The sequence below is a fragment of the Ovis aries genome, chromosome 26 (assembly GCF_016772045.2).
Source record: "Ovis aries strain OAR_USU_Benz2616 breed Rambouillet chromosome 26, ARS-UI_Ramb_v3.0, whole genome shotgun sequence".
In the NCBI taxonomy this organism is placed as follows: domain Eukaryota; kingdom Metazoa; phylum Chordata; class Mammalia; order Artiodactyla; family Bovidae; genus Ovis; species Ovis aries.
This window is the reverse complement of record NC_056079.1, coordinates 33,115,016-33,137,922: the sequence shown is the minus strand read 5'-3', so window position 1 is coordinate 33,137,922 and position 22,907 is coordinate 33,115,016. Positions and strand designations below refer to the sequence as shown.

The following is a 22,907-nucleotide window of genomic DNA, read 5'->3' as shown; positions in this document are numbered from 1 at the left end:
CGCTGGGAGCCTGCACCTGGGGAGGGCCGGGTGTCAGAGCCCACCTGCGGACGCACCGTCTCCTCCAAGGGACGTTCAGGAGGCCCCGCCTTCACGAAGCCACATTGCAGCGCATCCCAGCATCATCTGACAGCAGCCTGCCCCCCCCTCCCTGAACTCATGCACATCACCCTCTCCTGGGGAGCTTGTTTTAAAAGACCCACCCGAAAAACACTGAATCAGAATCAACTGGAAGGCAGTCAGAACGTGCTAGAGTTGTTTGCCACATGGCTTGTTGGATTTTGGTTCCCCAACCAGGAACTCAACCCCAGGCCTCAACAGTGACAGCCCACTAGACCACCAAAGGAATTCCCAGAACTTGCACATTTTTAAAATGTCCCCAAGTGATCCCTCAATGGGCCCAAGTTTGAGAACAATTGGTTTACAGGACAAAATCTAGCCCTGGGTTTTTTTTTTTTTTTTTTGGGCTATGCCTGGTGGCTTGCGGGATCTTAGTTCCTCAATCAGAGATAGAACCTGTGCCCCTGGCAGTGGACGCACGGAATTAACCACCAGCCCACCAGGGAATCCCCCAGCCCTCAGTTTTATACTGGAGGGTATTTTACTATGTCTTTAAGTCTCTTCTTGCTAGATTTTAAGCACACTGAGGACAAGAGTAGTATCTTCTTCCTCTACCCCGGAGACTCTTTGATTTTTAAATGAAAACACAATTTGCATGGTGGTTAAGTTCCCAAACCAGCCCTTAAGTTGGGAAGACCCCCTGGAGGAGGAAATGGCACTCCTGTATTCCTGCCTGGAGAATCCCAGGGACAAAGGAGCCTGGTGGGCTACAGTCCATGGGGTCGCAAAGAGTCAGACACAACCGAGCGACTGAGCACGCACGCACACACTCATATGACACTAGATGACCTGAACAGCTTCTCTCCACTGGGAAACGCTGTGTCCTAGGGAAGACACATTCAAGTTCGAACTCGGCTGTCACTTGAGTCTACAGTTCCCCTGTCCTGGGCAGGGGGCGGGGGGGGGGGCGGTTCCTGTGGATAGGAACTGGGTGCAGGAGGTATGAAAGGAGACAGCCTGGAGTAGGAGGGGGTCAAGGACCTGGGGGAAGGAGCTGAGGAAGGAACTAGGGAGGGGACCAGGGGCCTCTGAGCAGACAGGAGTAAAGACAGAGGCTGATGGGGAGGCTGCCTGTGTGGATCAGCTGGGGAGATTTGTCCACAAGTAATGCCCGTGCTTGTGGCTCAGCTGGCAAAGAATCCGCCTGCCATGTGGGAGACCTAGGTTCAATCCCTGGGTTGGGAAGATCCCCTGGAGAAGGGTAAGGCTACCCACTCTGGTATTCAGGCCTGGAGAATCCCATGGACTACATAGTCCAGGGAGTCACAAAGAATCGGACACGACTAAGCAACTTTCACTTCAATGCCTGTGCTTCCTCCCAGGGTTTTAACATAAAGGGTAGGGGCCCTGGTAGCGACAGGTTTCTAAGCTCACAGGAGATCCCACCGCAAGGCCAGGTCTAAGTACCCCCTCCTCCTCCCCACCCCTACCCTTGCTGCAGACGCCACCCAGCCTGCTGACTCTGCACTGGAGCCCAGGCAGCTGGGGAGAGAGGCCACACCCAGCTGGCCCAGAGAGTCACCCTGTGGCTGCTGCAGCACCAAGAGGGAAGAGGAAGAAGCTGAGGCCGCAGGCAGAGTGGGGTTGGGGGTAGATCCCAGGGCCCCGCTGGATGTCTAGGAGTCAGGAGCAGCTTGTACATTTCTGGGGCTTCTGAATTTTCTGGAACAATGTAGGGCACAGGGCACATTCCTATTGAAGCCAGATGGTTTCATGAAGACTCCGCCAACCCTTGCTCTCTGCTTAAGGGTTCTCCTGCCACCAAGGTCCCAAAGGGAGCCACTACCAAGAGTGGGAAGCGGGAGGCTGAACACCAAGGAAGGAATGGAGGTGCCCACAGAGATGGGGCGTACCTCCCGGGGGAGCCTTTTTTTCTAGAAGCAATGCTGCTTCTTCTCAAAAGAGAAAAATGTCCCCATCCTCTAGTGAGAGTAACGGGAACACAGAAATGACCAGAAGACCCATCTCCAGATTCCTAAATTCAGGGAATGTCAGCGCTAGAAGGTTCTGTGGCTGCCTGGTCATTCACCAGGAGCCCTCCAAGCCTCACCTTGGGGAAATGACTTCCCCAAGGAGTCAAGTGAAGAAAAACAGACAGAGCCCCTTACTCCTGGGGTCAAGCACAGCCAGAGAAAGGAAGGCGAAACTGACAAATATTTTGAGTCTGTTATGCACCAGGCTTGCTGCGCGAGGTCACTTCACTTCACCCTGACAATCCCATTTCACAGATAAGGAAACTCAGGATGCAGCAGGTGAAGCAAGTTGCTAACCAGGTCCCACAGAAGTCTCGTGTAGATTCCACCCCAACCCTGCCTGGTTCTCAAATCCCATGCACCATCTTTTATACCAGGTCACCTCCCATGAGACAGTTCTTCACATCGACCAGGACCTGCTCAGCATCTACAAGTTGATTATCACCGAAAGGTAAACACAAGAGCAGGACCAGCAGGGTTACACCAAGAGGCCCTAAACAGCTGCCCAAACTAGGCAGGGCAGGAACTAGTCAAACTGGCTCTTGGATGCCAAACTCCAAAAGACCTGGACTCAGAGAGTGAGCAAAGGGAAGGAGAGATGCTAGCCAGTCTTGCCTTCTCTTCTGTGCTTCCCAGGTGCCTGGCAGACAGACCAGCTGGCCCAAGGTTACCTAGGGAGGAGGAAGGGGTGGACATGGAATTCCATAGCCGGGGCACGAGCCGCCAAGGCCGCCCACGGACTGAAACCACAGCTCGAAACACCAGCAGCCAAGGCCAGACACAGACACTCGGAACAGCAAGACTTGCTAAGTAAGCAGGGTGGTGTGATGGGAACAGAGGGAGGGGAGACCCTAATCCCCTCTGTCCACATCCCAGCCTTGGCCTGGCATGAGAATGACCCAAAGTCAAGTAAGCAAGATACTCCCAAGCTCTGGGTGGGTAGGTGGGTGGGCGATGCTTTACCAGATGCTCTACCAGATGCTCTGAGACCAACAATGTCTTCCCCTCACTCAGGAGTTCCAGCTGCTGGTACCAATTTGACTTAGATACTCAGTCCTGTCCGACTCTTTGCAACCGCATGGACTATAGCCCACCAGGCTCCTCTGTCCATGGGATTCTCCAGGCAAGAATACTGGAGTGGGTTGCCACACCCTCCTCCAGGGGATCTTCCCGACCCAGGGATCGAACCTGCATCTCTTGCCTTGCAGGCGGATTCTTTACCGTTTGAGCCACCAGGGAAGCCCAAACGAGAACGCTGTGAGGAAAGGTGAAAAGCTACTCTCTCCATTCTCCAGGTCAAATATGCATTCAATCTTTCCCTTCAAGAAAAGACACTCCTGGAACTTCCCGGTAGTCCAGTAGCTAAGATTGTGAGCTCCCAATGCAGTAGGCCCGGGTTTGATCCCTGGTCAGGGAACTAGATCCCACATGTCATAGCTGAGACCCAGTGCAACCAAATAAGCATTTTTTTAAAAAGTCAATCCTAAAGGGAGGGGACATATGCACACCAACGGCTGATTCATGTTGATATATGGCAGAAACCAACACAATTGTAAAGCAATTATCCTCCATTTAAAAATAAGTAAATTTGAATTTTAAAAAATAGTAAAAATAAAAAGTCAATCGTGTCGTAAATGGCTGCACTGGGGCAAGGCTTTCATGCTCTTATCTGGCTGTCTCTTTCTAGTGGACACACGCCAGCCCCGGTTCAGCCAGGATGGACGTCATGAAGTATCAGTCTCTTGGCCACCACAACCCCCAGCTCCTCACTTCCCTCTTCCAAGGCTGGTCATAGTGACCTCAGACTTGGTTGAAGGCCTGGGCTCTATTTAATCCCCTGGACACGTTCAAGCTCCAGGACGCCAACTGATGGCCACGGACATGGTGCCAAAACCTTCAACTCAACACGCCGTCTCCTTGTCCCTTTGCTCAACTCAGCCTCCAGCCCATTTGCCTCAAACTCCATCATCACATCCCCTCTCCCTCTAAGTGGTTCTCTTCCCAACTTCCTCACATCCATCAGCCACTCCGCATTCTCCCCCACTCAACTGGGTAACATACCTCTGAATGTTCTACTTCACCCTTGGGTCAGTCACCAAGCTTGCCACCGACTTGCTTCAGACAGCCTTCAGATCTGACCCCTCCTCTCTGTTCCCCCTACACCACCCCCTTCAGACACCGCGGGAAGGTGTGGGACAAATTCCTCACTGTTATCCTCAATCCCAGGCCCTCCCACTTCCCTGTACATCCTGACGTCACTGGCAGAACAAACTTGAACAAGTAGCATCTCTAAAGTAGTACTTTAGAGTTTGTCGGAGCACTCTCCTATTCATTTATCTTCACAGCAACAATGTCAGAGCTAGAGGTAACAGAGGCTCAGAAAAGGGGATGTTTTTTCCCTAACACACAGCTTAATGAGTTCATCAAGTTGTCCTGTGCTTGGCTGATGTAACTAACACAATAGATTCTGAAGCAAAATCTGATATGCAGCACTTCTCACAAAGGCGAAATCACCTGCTTTGTATTAGAGGCATTTTAAAAGATAATAAAAAATATAATTTGTTTGTATATAAATATACTATACAAAACAACAGATGTGTACAACAGATACACTAAACAAATGCTGAATCTAAAGCAATCTAAAGCAAAACCTGACAACAATATAACCAAAAACGTATTTTAAGAAAACTAAGAACAGTCATCACCACGGTTCTACATAGTAAAACCTCTGTTAAGCTTCATAGCTTCTGTCTCTTCAGGTGCTAAATGCAAACTACTTTGCTAGCATGTGAGATGAGCGCAATTGTGCAGTAGTTTGAACATTCTTTGGAACCAGAGATCAAACTGCCAATATCCGTTGGATCATCAAAAATGCAAGAGAGTTCCAGGAAAACATCTACTGCTTTATTGGCCAGGCCAAAGCCTTTGACTGGGTGGATCACAACAAACTGTGGAAAATTCTTAAAGAGATGGGAATACCAGACCACCTGACCTGCCTCCTGAGAAATCTGTATGCAGGTAAAGAAGCAACAGTTAGAACTGGACATGGAACAACAGACTGGTTCTAAATAGGGAAAGGAATATATTGGCTGTATATTGTCACCCTGCTTATCTAACTTATAGGCAGAGTATATCATGCAAAATGCTGGGCTGGACGAAGCACAAGCTGGAATCAAGATTGCAGGGAGAAATATCAATAACCTCAGATATACAGATGATACCACCCTTATGGCAGAAAGCAAAGAACTAAAGAACCTCTTGATGAAAGTGAAAGAAAAGAGTGAAAAAGTTGGCTTAAAACTCAACATTCAGAAAACTAAGATCATGGCATCCGGTCCCATCACTTCATGGCAAACAGATGGGAAACCATGGAAACAGTGTCAGACTTTATTTTGGGGGGCTCCAAAATCACTGCAGATGGTGGCTGCAGCCACGAAATTAAAAGATGCCTGCTCCTTGGAAGAAAAGCTATGACCAACCTAGATAGCATATTAAAAAGCAAAGACATTACTTTGCCAACAAAGGTCCGTCTAGTCAAACCTATACTTTTTCCAGTAGTCATGTATGGACATGAGAGTTGGACTATAAAGAAAGCTGAGCACTGAAGAATTGAGGCTTTTGAACTGTGGTGTTGGAGAAGACTCTTGAGAGTCCCTTGGACAGCAAAGAGATCCAACCAGTCCATCCTAAAGGAAATTAGTCCTGAATATTCATTGGAAGGACTGATGTTGAAGCTGAAACTCCAATACTTTGGCCACCTGATGCAAAAAGCTGGCTCTTTCAAAAAGACCCTGATGCTGGGAAAGATTGAGGGTGGGAGGAGAAGGGGATGACAGAGGATGAGATGGTTGGATGGCATCACTGACTGGATGGGCATGAGTTTTAGCTGGCTTTAGGAATTGGTGATGGACAGGGAAGCCTGGTGTGCTGCGTCCATGGGGTTGCAAAGAGTTGAACACAACTGAGCGACTGAACTGAATTGAATGCAAACGACTAACATGATTATCCCAAAGTGCTTCTTAGTTTTTACTTCTTTTTAATTTAAACAAAGCACATCTTGTTATAAAAACAAGAAGCTTTCTAAATGACTAACATTAACAAAGAAAGCACACAGAGCACTTATAGTATTCTATGCTAAGTCTCAAAAAGTCCCTACACTATTTTAATTCTTAAAACACCAACTTCTTAATAATTTACCTTAAGCAGAATTTGCTTTTTGGTGGGGAAAAAAAAAAAAAAGAGAGATCTGTTGCTTGAAATCTTCTTTGGGGAATTTTTTTTTTTTTTTTCCCCAAAGGAATTCTGCATTCTTACTCTAACCCAGAATGGACAAAAGCATGCCAGAAATTCCACTTAGCCCTTGAAATCATGTGTTTACATGGATAGTTAATATACCAATTACATAAAATCCATGCATTAAAAACACTCTGTCCCCCAAATTTCTGCAGATGTGAAAGTTACACCACGAAAGTTATATGCTGAGAATATTTCTAGACAGACACACAAGAACGTGGAAACACTGGCCGCCTCTGGTGAGCGGGACACGTGACTGGGGGCCAGGAGTGGGAGGGAGAAACTGGTCACTAAATCAGTTCTCCCAGATTCTGAATTATATACCATGTGTATGTACTGACCATTTTTAAAAGCAAGTTATCTTCCTGGTTCTTGGCATTATCATAGGTTCAGCATATCGTGCAAAAGTCTTTGGCCAAGCCGCATAAAATCCCTGGAGGGACCCTAGTTCCCCTACGAGGGATCAAACCCAGACCCACAGCAGTGAAAGCACTGAGTCCTAACCACTGGACAGACAGCAAATTTCCCCAAAATCTTTTAAACATTGTTTGAACTTGTTTGAAATCAGCAACGCTCAGAAGAACGGCTGTTCCCATCTACCATTCCCGGCCTTGAACTGCCACGTTTCCCAGCCTCCAGCCACCCCCTCAATCCAAACTGGCATGAACCAATCTGTCCTGTTACTGCTCATCCTGAATCCGCTGGGCTTTGTACCCTGACAGACTCCCTCGGTTTGTGTCAAGTCTGAAGTCAAGGAGAGACTCTATTAGCAACCAAGGGCCTCTGTTCAGTCTTGAATGGTGGATTTTTCTTCAGATTCCAGGGCTGTTCCCTGTACTTGGGCTCCTAAGTGCATAGTTACAGCACTCCCCTAGATTGCGTCCTTGGTGAGTATGCTATGCGGCGTTCAATACACCGCAACCTTAAAGCTGTTGCTCCATTTTACGTTCATTTCAAAAATCTGAACATAAAGTGAGTACATACTTGAACTCTCGGTAAAGAAATTAATTGTTAATAAAATAGTATACTCCCCCAAAATCTTTTTAATATTGTTGGATTTCAGCGAAATTTTGCTCAAGGAGGATTCTGATACAAAAAGCACAAGTTTTTAAACATGGCAATTTTGCCTAGCCTTTAAGACAAAATTATTGTTCATGCCATAGTACATGTTAATATCATTTTCTACCACTCTTTCATATTCTTTCTACTAAAATGCTGCCAAATATCCATCTTTATGTCAATACAGCTAAAGCTCTCCGTCCCTTTCAAAGGAAAGAACTGCTTTCAGCTTCAAAAAAAAAAAAAAAAAGCAAAGGGCTTTTATCAGGGTCCAAGAGTTACCAGGAGAGATGTCATCTTTTTGGATACTATGGTGATCCACAATTCACATCATGGCCTTTGGAAAATAAAAACATCTGCCTATTTTTTTGGCAAAAGAGAGAAAACACAATCTATGGAGTAAATCTGACAAGAACAACTGTCTAAGTGCAATAATACTGTTTTCATGCTTCGATTTATCCTTTGTTTGGGGCCATATAATTTAGTCTCCCAATTACTTATCCAAATGGGCATCACAAGAGTGGAATGTAAGTGTTGCCACGCAACTGAAACAGAGCTGGTTACTCAGTCGGTAACAGAGTAGAGCAGCCTAACGAAGGAACTTCTCCTTTTCTGTCATGATAGGGATCAACGTTAAAGTAAAATACACCTGCCATGACTTCAGTGCAATGTTTGACAGGAAATCTAGCCAATGTCTGTCCCTATTCAGGCATTATCTGTGTCCTTGACGTTGTCAGCAGATTGATTTTTAAATGCATGAACCAAGTCAGGGGCCATAATCAATAATATTGAAACTTTCCATTTATAGGGTCCTTTAGAGCTAATGGGTTTCATCCTCTACCTGTTTGGTGCCCTCTGTCTGGAGTTAAAAGCAACTTGATTGCATACTTCAGCACACAGATTCTAGACTCTTTATCAGGCACTCAAGGCTGTACCTGGTCTGGCACACATACCCGCCGAACACACACCCACGACCAACCCTCCCCAGCAGATGCAGCGATGGCCTCCTATCTCTGTTTTGCATCTGAGGGCTGTCCTCAGCTACTGGATCCATTCTGTCCACCTGCAGAGGGCCGGAACCCTGACAGTCCAGCCTGGGGGATGCGGAAGCCAGCCCCCTTGGGACAACTTCGAGTCCCCCAGAACATAAGGCTAAGCCCATCGCTTGCCAACTTCTGCAGGAGCGCTGGCCCTATCTGCTCCCTCCCATTCCCTGTCCTGTTGCCAGCTCTCTTCTTAATAAAGAGCTTGCTACGAATCCTAGCTTCGGTGAGTCTTGGTCTTCTGGGGAACTCAGAACCCTGAACACCCTTGAGGCAGGCAAGCTCGCCTTTTCTCCTGGGTGCCACCCCTGCTCTATAGTGGCAGTTTCCTTGTCCCCTTGTTTCCTTATCCACTTCGGCTCTGCTCCAGACAGGGTGCACAGCAATCGAAAGAGATTGTTACTGTTCAGTCGCTAAGTCGTGTCTGACTCTTTGCGACCCCATGGACTGCAGCGCTCCAGGCTACTGTTAAGTGAAAACACTTCAACCTGCAAACTGCACAACAAATGTGCATCACCTGTAGCCATTACGACTCTAACCTCCCTCATCCTTGCAGACCTGGATCTAAGCCACCCCTCCATGAAGGGGGGCCCAGCAGTTTTCTCCCTGCCTCAATTTCATCTAATCCTCTGTCTCCTCACCTACAGTGCAAGCTGCACAAAAGGCCCAGACTCTGTCTTAGGCACAGTTGCAGCGTCAGCATCTAGGCCGGTGCCTGGCATATGGGGCATATTTAGCAAATATGTGATAAATAATGATGCTGAATTTCAAAGATCCCACTCTAGTCTCAGTCCCTTAGGAAATGGAAGGGTGAAAGGCCGGGTTAAGGATCACCCAAAGGGCCCACGATGACTTGCCTAACATACCAAACACCTCAGGGCCAGAGTCAGAACCTGATCCTTGATCTCTCGTCTCCCAGGCCCATCCATCCGAGACTCCACCTCCAGGCCCTCCATCTTCCCTGGACCAGCAGCACAGAGGAAAACTGCAGCTCCTTCTCCTGCACCCAAACTAGTGGCATCTGGGCTGTTCACTTTAACAACATGGTGTGTGTGTGTGTGTGTGTGTGTGTGTGTGTGTGTGTGTGTGTGAGAGTAACTCAGTTGTGTCCAACTCTGCAACTCCATGGACTATATAGCTCGCCAGGCTTCTCTGTCCATGGAATTCTCCAGGCAAGAATAATGGAGTGGGTTGCCATTCCCTTCTCCAGGGGATCTTTCTAACCCAGCGATGGAACCTAGGTCTCTTTCATCGCAGGCAGATTCTTTACCGTCTGAGTCACCAGGGAAGTCCGATGACATGCTACCTTATTGTAAAGACGGATTGGCATTTTTACCACTGTAGTTTTATGTATGCTGTTTTCATTTTGCCAACAAAATCTCAAGTTTTCTGGTGGCAAAGACCTCTCTGAATTCCCCTCCACGTCATCTCCTCCGCATCAGCATGGGGTTGAGCACATGTATCAGGTGGAAAGAGGCAGACAAAGGTGAAGAATACAGGGACCAGTGGTGGTCCTTGGTGGTCCAGTGGTTAAAACTCTGAGCTCCCAACGCAGAGAGCCTGGGCAGGGAACTAGATCCTGCATGCCACAACAAAGAGCCTGCATGCCGCAACTGAAAGATCTCATGCAGCCAAATTAATATTGTTTAAAAAGGTGAAGAGGGTAGACACTGGAGTGAGACAGACCTGGCTCTGTGTTTACCACCTGCATGACCTTGAACAAAGCTGCTGACCATCTCTGCACCTTGAAGAGGAAATGCTGGATTTCCCAGGTCCCAGGATTACTGAGAGGACCTTAACGAGATAACATGCAAAGCATTTTGCACAATGGCTGGTATACCACACCCACTCAGTGAATATAACTGCAGCCAGTGATACTGGTAGCAGCGGTAGTAAAAACAGGCTCCCAGAGACTTCCAAGGGGTTTAAACAGGCATAGATCAGAGACTTGGGTTCAGGAAAAAAAAAAAAAAAAAAACCCAGCTTATTAAATACCGAAACCATTATAGTAGGTGTCTCCTTTTCCCTATAAACTTAAGACGTTCAGTGACGACACACATTCCCCAGTGTCCCTCTCCACAGGGAAGGACCAACCTTACCCAGGTTTGCTCTTGGGGATCACCTTCCACCCCTCTCTCTGACCCCCTGCTCTCTGCTTCACCTCACTCTGCAGAGCTTTCACTTGGTACAGGCTCTCGTCCCAGGCCCAGGAGAGCAGTGTTGGACACTCTCCATTTCACAAAGGCATCTCTTTAACAGCCTCGTTCATTCATTCATTCATTCAATGAGCTCACATTTATCAAATACTGGACACTGGGGATCAAAAGCCAGACAAGCACATGCCCTCTAGGACCTCCCAGCCCTGAGAGTGTCCTGGCCTTCTTTATCTCAATCAGAGACTCACGTTTGCAAGCTCTCCTTCCTCCCAAGCAACACTAAGGTGACTGCCCCGGCCATAATAGCAGGGGAGCTGGTGTCAGATAGCCGGGGTTAGGATCCCGGCTCAGCCACTTTCTTATGACATAACCACGGGCAAACTTCCTCCCCTCTCTGCCTCACCCACCCCACCTTTAGAATGAGGACAGTGATGCCTGCCAACTAGACCTGTCAGAATGAAATGAAAACCCAACGACCCTGTATGGAAGAAGAATCTTAAAAAGAGTGGATACATGTATATATGTATATATATATATATATAAATAACTGACTCGCTTTGCTATATACCTGAAACTAACACAACATTATAAATCAATTATACACCAATAAAATTTAAGAAATAAAAGTATAAGTCTGAGAGTGAGGCAAAGACAATAAAAACATTTTTCTAAATATTACTGTTGGAAAAGGTCCTAGAGTACTTGTACCCAAAATGTCTACAAACTATTATGCAATAAAACCATGTATTTACATGTCGGTTGCTCAGTTGTGTCTGACCCTTTGTGACCCCATGGTCTACATGTAGCCTGCCATGCTCCTTTGTCAATGGAATTCCCCAGGCAAGAATACTGGAGTGGGTAGCCATTCCCTTCTCCAGAGCATCTTCTCAACCCAGGGATCAAACCTAGGTCTCCTGTATTACAGATGGATTATTTACGTCTGAGCCACCAGGGAAGCCAAAAATCATGCATATACTCAAAGGAAAAAAAAAAACAAAGAAGTCCTTAGAATAGTGCCTGGCACATAGCAATAAATGCTCACTCTACCATTTTACAGCTTACAGAAAGATCTAGCTTTTAGAGAGGATAGCTGTCTGGCCATTAACACAAATGAAGGGCTAAAGCTAACAACTGAAGTACGATGTTCTGAACTATTGCTATGTCACAGCAAGTCTATCCTTTTTTAGGCATCTGCCAGCCAGCTGAAACCTCTGCTTCCACGGGAAATGTAAAGAATCCCGAGCAGGGACCCAAGCTCTATTTGTAATCCAGACTCGAAGAAGGCTGTAGCACAGAGAGCATCCTGACAGTGCAGGGGGTCAGAGAGGCTCAGGAGGCTGCCCTGGGCAGGGTGGGAAGAGCCTCAGAGGTGGACCCCAGAGACCCTGGCAAGGAGGCCCAAGGCATAGTATCCCAGGGAATTGTAGGTTCTAGAACCACAGACAGCCGATCAGAGGGCAGCACAGAGCCAGGGAACTCTTGAGCACTGGTAACAGTCCAGATCTGAGACGGTGACCCGGTGGTCCTGGGTGATCCATCCACTCTCAGGGGAAGAGAGCTGGGCAGGATTCCCTTAGCACCTGAATTTTTTTTTTCATTTGTTTTTAATTGGAGGATAATTGCTTTACAATGGTGTGTTGGTTTCCGCCATACAACAACATGAATCAGCTATAAGCATACATATAGCCCCTCCCTCTTAAGCCTCCCTCCCACCCCACCCAAGCACATGAATTCGGGTTAAAAACAGTCCTAGTAGAAAGCAAGAGCTAATCCCCTGAGCTAATAAGACAGGTGAGCAGAAGGTACACAAAGAGAGAAAAGGGGAAGGATAAGACCCAGAGACCCCAGCCCAGGGCTCAGGCCTGGCCCGTCAGAAGCCAAGTCTACTGGCATCCAAGACTTGATTGCAATCCCTCTCATGGTGGGGAGGCAGCACCTTAAATGCTACTTCCTTTCCCAGCGGACATGTTGCCCCAGCCGTGGGCACCCGTGCAGAGCAATGCCGGGAAAATGGTGCAGCAGAGCCCGAAGGCAAACCCAAGACCAACACATCCTAGGAGGCCAGCATTCCTGATCCACCCAGAATGGGAGAGATTGTGTGTGGGTTTCACTCTGCACGCTCAGCATTTTAAGTGAAAGACACCCACAGAAGGGCTACCAGGGATGTGGGTGAACCACGGGGCTTCTATTTAAGTCTTTCCCTGAAAGGGGCTTCCCAGGTGGCTCAGCGGTTAAGAATCCGCCTGCCAAGGCCAGAAGACACGGGTTTGATGCCTGGGTCAAGAAGATCCTCTGGAGGAGGAAATGGCAACCCACTCCAGCATTCTTGCCTAGGAAGTCCCATGGGCAGGGGACCCTGGCAGGTTACAGTCCATGGGGCTGCAAAAGAGTCGGACACGACTGAGTGACTGAGCAACAATAACTTTCCGGGAAAAGGCAGCTGGTGGCAGTGACCTGAGTAGGTTGTCCGTATCTATAGCGTTTTCTCTCAGCCATCGGATCCACAGGACACATGCCAAAGGTCTCTAGTGGGTGAGCCCCCGGATATTTTGCACTTTCACATCTTACGGCACAAAGCCTTCCCCTAACACTCAGCCTCTCCTCTTCCCAAATCTCTGAACGAAAGCCGACCCTCAGCCGCATGCCAGCCCCCAACCCCAACACGGCCGTGAGCCATGACCTTGCCGGGTCCAGGGGCCATGCCAGGCTCTGGGGCCCCATCCCATCCAGGGCAGCAGGAAGGAAAGAGCCAAGAGCACTCACGGGGCCAGAAAAAAAAGACCTGAGATCCCCAGTCAGGAGCAGGGCAACTTTTTCCCAGACTAGTGATGACTCGAGGAATTCCGGGCACAGCACTAAAGAGCCTCAGGCGCCGTCTCGGTGCCTGACCCCCACAGAACCCCGAGCCAGGCACCCAGTTCCGCTGTGTGCTTGCCAAAGGCAGTCCCAATGTGAGCCTCCGTTTCTCATCTGTGGCAAACTGGGTGGCCCCCAGAGTCACCTCCCACCCAGGATCCAAACAGGTCCAACCTTTGTCCAGTTCAGGGAGCCAGGTCACATTCTCTGCTGGGGCGGGGCCCCAGGCTGGAAGAGCGGGAATGGCCATGAGACTCAGCCCTGCTGAGAGGAAAGAGGAAGCCGCTGCCCAGAGCCAGCATCCAGCGCTGCCAGCCTCTGCAAGGGTGAAATTCCTGCATCCTTTCTCTTTTTCAAATTTTAATTTAACTTAATTAAAAAAATTTTTAATTTTTTGGCTGTACTGCATGGCATGCTAGAGCCTAGTTCCCCAGCCGGGATTGAACCTGCACCCCCCGGCACTGGTAGCTCAGAGTTTTAACCACTGGACCACAACTCAATGCTCTGTGGTGACCTAAATGGGAAGGAAATCCAAGAAAGAGGAGACACAGGTATATGTACGGCTCATTCACTTTGCTGTACAACAGTAACTGAGAAACGTTTTAAAGCAGCTATACTCTAATAGAGACTAATTTTTAAAAAAGAGCAGATAATCTCTCTGAAGCTCTATCTTCTCATCTGTAAAACAGATGATAACAATACCTACTTCATAGTTGTGACAGAGTCAGTTCACACTGGCTCACGGGAGTCAGCTGTTACATTTCTGGAAATCTGCAAGCCAGTTGTAATGATAGCCATCATTAATAACTAAACTGTATAGAGTTATAATTAAATAAAATATATTGAAATTTTAAAAAATTACTGATGGTGAGAAAAGACACCAGATCCCCACGGGGCAGGAGAGACGAGCTTCCTTTTCTACAATCTGGGGTGGCTTCTTATGCATGTATATGTGTGTGTGCGTATTGTGTGTGTGGAGTGTGTTGTGTGTGTGTTGCATATGTATGTTGTGTGTGTTGTGTATGTTGTGTGTTGTGTGTGTTGTGTGTATTTGTGTGTTTGTGTGGAGTGTGTTGTGTGTATGTTGTGTGTTGCATGTGTGTGTTGTGTGTGATATATGTGATGTGTGTGTACTGTGTGTGTTGTGTGTGTACATTGTATGTGTTGTGTGTGTGTGTTGCTTGTGGTGTGTGTACATGGTATGTGTTGTGTGTGTTGTGTGTATGTTGTGTTACATATGTGTTGTGTGTATTGTGTGGTGTGTGCGGTGTGTTGTATTTGTATGTTGTATGTGTTGTGTATATGTTGTGTGTGTTACATTGTGTGTATTGTGTTATATGTGTATGTTGTGTGTTGTGTTGTATGTGTATGTTGTGTGTGTTGTATTTATATGTTGTGTGTTGTGTTATTTGTGTGTGTTGTGTGTTACATGTGTGTTGTATGTTACATGTGTGTTGTATGTTGTATTGTGTGTGTTGTGTATATGTGTGTGTTGTGGGATTTCTCCCCTCCCTTCCGACCAGTAGGCTGTATTGCCCAAGAGAGAGGACCCCCCAGTGATGACCGGGCAGCCACCTGTGCCCTCCCATGCCACCTCTCACCTGGGGGTTGTCCATGTACCAGAGCAGGCAGTTGGCCTGCGTGTCCAGAATAAAGTACCTCCGCAGAAACTTGCCGCTGTTCTCATTCTCCTCGATGTCCAGAAACCCACAGATTCGGTTCTGCCGATCCACATAAGGCATTCCGGGGCTCTGCTCACATCACCCTGCATGGCGGGAAGGGAGAGGCTGTGAGAAGAAGGGCGAAGCGGGTGCCTCGCTCTGGCTGACTCACCTCTGCCAGCAGGGAGGCCGGCACCCTCTCCCACGGGCATCCTTCTTCCCCAGGGCCCCAGACATCCCACCCCAATCAGATTCCGGAAATGTCCACCAACTCTGTTCCACAAATGGTCACCAAAATCCATTAACATGTATTCAACTAACTTCCCTGAGGCTCCACTATGTGCCAGGCAGAGTGCGAAGCATCTTCACACTCACGGAGAATGTAAGCCCAGACTCTGGGTCAGGGGCCTGAGTTCTATTCCCAGTTCTGGCCCCTTACTGACTGTGTGGCCACAAACTGTCTAACCTTTCCAGGCCTCAGTTTCTGCCTCTGTAAAACGGGGAGAGTAATGGGACCCTTATGGCAGAAAGTGAGGAGGAACTAAAAAGCCTCTTGATGAAAGTGAAAAGGAGAGTGAAAAAGTTGGCTTAAAGCTCAACATTCAGAAAACGAAGATCATGGCATCTGGTCCCATCACTTCATGGGAAATAGATGGGGAAATGGTGGAAACAGTGTCAGACTTTATTTTGGGGGGGCTCTAAAATCACTGCAGATGGTGACTGCAGCCATGAAATTAAAAGATGCTTACTCCTTGGAAGAAAAGTTATGACCAACCTAGATAGCATATTGAAAAGCAGAGACATTACTTTGCCAACAAAGGTCCGTCTAGTCAAGGCTATGGTTTTTCCAGCGGTCATGTATGGATGTGAGAGTTGGACTGTGAAGAAGGCTGAGTGCCGAAGAATTGATGCTTTTGAACTGTGGTGTTGGAGAAGACTCTTGAGAGTCCCTTGGACTGCAAGGAGATCCAATCAGTCCATTCTAAAGGAGATCAGCCCTAGGTGTTCATTGAAAGGACTGATGTTGAAGCTCCAATAATAGTTCAGCCAACTGATGCGAAGAACTGACTTATTTGAAAAGACCCTGACGCAGGGAAAGATTGAAGGCAGGAGGAGAAGGGCATGACAGAGGATGAGATGGTTGGATGGCATCACCGACTTGATGAGCATGAGTTTGAGTAAGCTCTGGGAGTTGGTGATGGACAGCGAAGCCTGGTGTGCTGCAGTCCATGGTGCTGCAGTCAGACACAGGTGAGAGACTGAACTGAACTGAAATGCTTGGCAGACATGAAGCACTGATAAACACTAAGCATTATTATCACTTTTCAGAAAAGCCTTGTAAAGTAGGTCATAACCCAACTTTACATGTAAAGAAAATATCACAGAAAGAATTACTGCTCAGTCGCTTCAGTTGTGTCCAACTCTTTCCAACCCTGTGGACTGTAGCCCGCCAGGCTCCTCTGTCCATGGGATTCTCCAAGCAAGAAAACTGGAGTGGGTTGCCATGCCCTTCTCCAGGGGATCTTCCCGACCCAGGTATCAAACCCATGTCTCTGGCATCTCCTGCAAAGCAGATGGCTTCTTTACCACGGAGCCACCAGGGAAGTCCAGAAAGGACTTAAGCTCCAGTACAAATACTTGGATAAACTCTGCTGGGAATTCAGGTGCAGAGAGCAGCCCCCAGAGGCCTCAGCCCTGGCCTCACTTCCTTCACTTCACTATTTCCCAGAAGCCATTTGTCATCGGAAGAGTGAGAGAGCAGAAGAACACCCATCTGCAAACAGCTCCCCTGAATGCAGAACAGGGTCCAGCGATTTGAGACAAGCCACGCCCTGGGCCTCCCCAGTTCTGGTTTCCTCCTGTCTGATTAGCCGATGTAAAAGCCCCGTTCTCTTCCCCACGAGGATAAGCGCCCTCCAACAGGCAGGCACGTCCCAGCTGAGAGCACAGTACACTGCAGAAGTGGGATGCAATGCCCGGGGGTTAGAAAACCCCACACGACTGTCAGACCCTTGGGGACAGACCCCACTCACCCGTGGTCCCACTTGAATAGACACAGGAAACAGACCTGTGGACACAGTGGGGGAAGGAGAGGGTGGGATGAATTGAGAGAATGGCATTGGCTCCAAGAAAGCAAAATTCACAGTGACACAAACCCGCCATGGCCCCGAGCCTATGACTAAGCTCAGAGAGATGGCTGGCTTCGGGCCATGCCCTGCAGACCCTGGGTTAGCCTGTGAGTGGAGATGCCACACCTGCAGGCCTCCAGGCCAGGAGGAAAGTCCCACAGGCAGAGACACGCATTCCCAAAAGGTGAGGCGGATTCTAAGGATGTTGATGATGCTGTGATGGACTCTCTAAGGGGCCCTGCGGAGCTGAGAGGCTGTCCCAAGGGAAAGAAATACTCTGCTCACACACCAAGATGCCAGGGAAGAGCAAATCCCAGATTCTAGGTAAGGTCAGGCAGAAATTGGGCCGTGGGGCAGACGATTCAGGCAGGAGGCAGACAGGTCAGGGATCTGGTGGTAACTCACTAAGTAATGATGGGGTACAAAAAATATAGTGGGCCAGAGAAACAGGACAAAGATGAAACAGCACAGCTAGAAAGAGAGTGTAAAAGAAGAGATGAGAAAGGGAGAAAAAGTGGAAAGAAGAGGCTTTAGAAGATGGCAGAGGAGAAGGAAATAGCAGAGGGACCCCAAGAGTGGGGATGGGGGAGACACCCCGCTTCCCCGCGCACAGTGCACCATGTGGTCTGAGGTCCCTGTGGGCAGCTTCCCAAACTAAGCCTCCATCCCAGCTCTAGTCTCACAACTGGCCCGGCAGTGAGTTCAGGAAAGGGAGATGAGACGGGCTTTTTAAGCCAATGGTTAAGGAGCGAATGCCGCGGGAGGGACTTCGAGTCTTGCAGATGCCAGGTCAAAGATTGGGGGAGAGAGGTCAGAGGCTGGTTGGAGAGGAAGTGGATGGATCCCTGAGAAAGGATGCAGTTTCCGCCAGGGAATCAGGGGAAATCAGGAGTCCTGGGCAGAAAGGCTGGGTCAGCCCTGCAGTAAGTGTACACCCATCCCCCAGGAAAGCTCAGCAAATTCTCATGATGCCAGCCCGGCCACAGCGACAGAGGTTCCAGGGGCTTCGGGGCTGTCATCACTCCTGGGACATCTCTAAGAGGAAGGGTATAAACTGCAGCGGATAACACAGTCGACCAAAATACTGGCATCTGTCTTCACGCTTCCTTTCCAATATCCTCTCTTTAGCCCACAGGATTAATCAGTGTCTTTTACCGAAGTCAGATGCCAGAGAAGAAACTCTTTCCATCATCAACATTTGTGAACAGGGGGCTGCCTATTTGCATGGATCCAAGATTGGGCTTTCCAGGTGGCTCAGCTGGTAAAGAATCTGCCTGCAATGCAGGAAACCCAGGTTTGATCCTTAGGTCGGGAAGATCCCCTGGAGAAGGGCATGGCAACTCACTCCAGGATTCTTGCCTGGAGAATCCCCATGCATAGAGGAGCCTGGCAAGCTACAGTCCATGGGGTCGCACAGTCCAGCATCACTGAGCAACTCACTTTCACTTTTTTCAAGGGAGGGAGAGGACTCACAGGGATCAAAAGGCAAGACAATAAAAAGAAGAATTTTGGTTACGTATCTCCTGAGTGTGGTTCTAGCCCGGGGAGGCGGGGCGGGGGAGCGAAAAAAAGCTGCTCAGATGTCCTAAGAAGCAGCTGAGTCACAGAGCTCATCATCCTGTGGGAGGTGGGAGGGGTGGGGGGACGCAGAATGAGCGGCAGGAGAACGAAGCATCACACAGAAATGCGGTTAGATCAGCCCACACAGAAGTGACACGCAAACCTGAGGTCCTGAGCCCAGTCTTCTGGCAGCGCATCCTCGTCCCAGCAGCTGCTAAGATTTGGTACAGGGCGCCAGCCGCCCCTGACTCCAAATCCCGTCTCCCTACCTCTTCAGCTTGCCTCCATCATCAACCAAGTCTCCGGGGTCTGCTCCCCTCTTTCCCGCAGAGGCTCCTCAAAGACAATTCACTCTGCCTCCAGCCCCCCAAGTCCCTGGCCCAGCCCCAACCATCTGGCCTGGAGGGGAGAAAGAGCCCCCAGTCCATAAGGGGGCAGGACACCTTGATGAAACACGCACATACTCTCACCCCTTCAAAACGTCCTTTCCAGCTCTCATAACACTCCTCAGGTGTAACAGTCTAGCCTGTCCTGTAAACTCTTCATTTTAACCAAGTTCCCCAAAGTAAAAATAAAAGGTAAATGGCAACACTGGGGGATACGTCCCAGGAGTTGCCCCACACACACACTCCATATCCTGGGACCCTCAACCAGACAATGACTCTGGTCCCATCTCTTGGGACAACATGGCAAGTGTTCTCATTGTCGGGTCAGACCACCAGGCAGCATTCGCTCAGACCAGCCCCTCCACCTGCAATGCCAAGACCACCTAGCAAGGAGCTCAACGCATGGAGGGCAAACTGTGTGCAGGAAGGGCCCTCAGTACACCCCCTTCAGCACCCTCTCCTTCCAAAGCACGCCAACCTCTCTAGTGTTTTCTGTTTGTACAAAACTCACCATATAACAATGCTGGCATTAACAAAAATCACTCCAGCCAATCGTTTACACTTTTGCATGCTTTTTCATGCCCCTATCCACATAATCAACCTTCTTAAAACTTTCAATTATGTCATAAACATGTTCCATGTTCCTACCCTGTCTTTATAATCAGTGTTTCTAATGGTTGCATAACATCACTGGACTGGACTTACTATAATTTACTTAAACCATGTCTCCATGATTAGACAGTTAGATGATATCCAATTTTTCTAATGCTAAAATTCATGTTTTTATACGTTGTTTCTTCTTTTGCACTCGGATACCACATAAATTCTAAGTCATAATAAGACTAGATCATAGGTTATGATCTTTTATAACTCTTGACACCCATTACAAAATTACTTTCTAAAATTATTTCATCTGTTTACACTGCAGCCAGCAACATACTGTTACACTGCTATAATCCTACATACACTGAATGTTCTTATTTTCAACTGTGGCTAGTTTAAATATATAACAACGCCAGGGAGGCAGAACATTTTCTCATGTTTGCTTCCTGCTTCATCTTCCTTCCTAGACTTTGTTTAATGAAAATCAAAATTATGTGTGCACACAATCCATTTCTCTTCCTCTCTCTCCCTTTCACACAGACACACACACACAGACACACACACACACGTCAAAAAAAACAAAACATGGCTTCACATAATCCAAGTAAGAAAACACTGGTTCATAATGAAAAGTAAAAGAGACAAGTTTTACATAATCTAGGTGTCTTGTAAGTTTCCAAGTATGTGCTGCAGGTGAAAATATGTTAAATATTTAATTCATGATAAAAGTGAAACTTTTAGAAAGAAAGGGACTTTGTGTGGAGTTTGCCTGCTGATCAGCAGCAGAAAATAAGTTAAATGCCAACCTGGCCTAACCTGAAATTCCTGGCCAACACTTGCCCACTGATGAAATAAAGGTCAGGAGAAGTAGTCAACGGCTGCCCACCTTTCAATGAGATGAGCGTATCGGGCAACACCCCTGTCCCAAACGTCGCTCCACTGCTCCTTCCAGGGCATTTGGCTCCGTCACAGGAGGAGATTCAAGCCAATAAAATCGTCCCCTAGGAACTGAGGCAACTGACATCTTCATCAGGCTCATTAATATCTAACAGATAACTAGGACTTCCCTGGTGGTCCAGACTCCACACTCCCAATGCAGGAGTCCTGGGTTCGATCCTTAATCAGGAAACCAGAGGACAGGCACTGCAACTAAGGCCTGGCACGGCCAAACAAATAAATATTTTTTAATTTAAAAAATATATATATATATAATAGATCACTGGGACCAAGACCCCAAGAAAGTAGAACATGTCCCAGCAGAAGACTGATGCACCAGTGGGGAAGAAAAGTAAGAAGGCTGAAGCCGGAAACACATGACATCTACTTGAGGACACTGCCTAGAATTTTCACACACCCGGGACAGGAGTAGCAACCTTTCTGGAAAGAAACTTGGCAATATGAAACAAGAGGGCAATACGAAACAAAAATGCACAGTTTATACCCTCTGACCCAATAATTCTACTTCCAGCATTCCATCCAAGTAAATAAACAAAGATGCAAATACAGATTAAAATTAAAGATAGCAACTACAACTGAATTTATAGTGACAAAAAGTTGGAAATACCCTGAACATTCCAATGATTAGGTAATAAGAAGTGACAGGATATTCACATAAGGAAATGCTGCACAATCTTTAAAAAACTATGTTTTCACACAATTTTAAATAAATTAGGAAAAAAACTCACCATAAGCTTTAAGATACAATAACACAATTTTGAATATGAACCCAAGGCCTCTAAATATTGTTTTTATATTTCTGTATTTGGATAGAAAAAGACTGACATCCAGACACTAAAATATTAGCAGCTATTATCCATAGGTTATGGGCAAATTTTATCTACATCTGTATGTTTTTCATATTTTCCAAATTTTTATACAGGAAGTACATGTTACTTTATTTAGCAGGGAGGAAAGCTATTTAACTCCACACATACCCCCATCCCCAGTGCAGAAGTTTTGAAGCTGAGAAAAAATTTCTCAATTCTCCAGAGTCCATAAAGAAGCAAAACCATGCTTAAATTATAGCTCTCTTGGGACTTCTTGGTGTTTCAAAGTCTTAAATCTAATAAAGCCCTATTCTACCCATCACAACTGCTTAAAAGCTTGGTACCTACCCAGAGGGCTTTGGCGCCCTCCAACCTAGTTGGGTTTCTTACTTCCTATTGCAACCTCCTCTAAGAGAGGCTCTTTCTTTCCCTTGTGGGTTTGGTTCTTTGCTCTCTGGTCTTCATAAAAGGAGCCCCTGTCCTGGGGGTCAGCTGAAGATTCACAGCCAAGTCAGTGCCTCGCTCCTGCTGCTGCTACACCCTCTGCGACACAGCCTCTATGATACAGCCTCTGTGACCTCTGCGACACAGCCCACCAAGTGCTCTGGGGAAGGGAAGCAAGGACCCCCAACAAAGGCCACCCCCCACCCCCAACCCAGTGGAATTTTCCTTCTTGAACTCTGGGAGATGAGACTGACGTGTTTAAGCTAAATGTTTAGACAAATGAATGAAAAGGTGGATAAACAGAGTTTTTAAAGAAAAGCTAAAGAGCTATTAAGTCATGAAAACTCCGGCTTAGTGTACTGGATGTCTTATTTTTAAGATCATGGGTTTGAAGATACAGAAAAAAAAAAAAAATAGAGGGAAATAAGGGAAAGTCATCTGCCTGATTGGTCTGATACTTCTGAGATAAATACAAACGACAGAAGTGATATCGGAGATAAAGTCTTAAACGGTACTGGTCCCAGGATGAAATAATCCACTATAATCTCCTGCAGTTCAGAACTGAAAAAAAAAAAAAAAATTTTTCATCCATTTGTACATTTGGAGATTTTTCTTTCACGTGACTTGGTGTTAGCAGGACAGGGAATTCCAAGGTTTCTGCTTCAGAAAAAAAGTCAGGAAGGTGTTTCTTGTGCTGTCTTGTCACCCTCCAGGATAGAGCTGGGGACGGCAGCATCGGTGGTGAGCAAGAGGGACACCGCAGGAAATTGCTAAACTTCTACAGGAGAAAGTGAATCAGGAAATGACATCAGAGGTCTCAGCAAGGGCTGTAATGAGCAGACAGGAACTGGGCTGTGG

At 47.4% G+C, this 22,907-nt stretch overlaps 1 protein-coding gene across 8 annotated transcripts in view; it reads right to left on the bottom strand.

The window, feature by feature from the left end:
• PLEKHA2 (pleckstrin homology domain containing A2) overlaps nt 1-22,907 on the bottom strand; it is an 82,275-nt gene that overhangs the window by 37,167 nt on the left and 22,201 nt on the right. For 7 of the 8 annotated variants that reach the window (XM_042241519.1, XM_027962680.2, XM_042241520.1 and 4 more), the window contains exon 2: nt 15,102-15,265. In XM_042241519.1, the coding sequence (XP_042097453.1) occupies nt 15,102-15,242 (141 nt within the window). In that variant the 5' untranslated portion in view covers nt 15,243-15,265. Of the gene's footprint in view, nt 1-15,101; nt 15,266-17,194; nt 17,230-22,907 lie in introns of all 8 variants that reach the window. The other variant, XM_042241518.1, reaches the window with a different exon arrangement.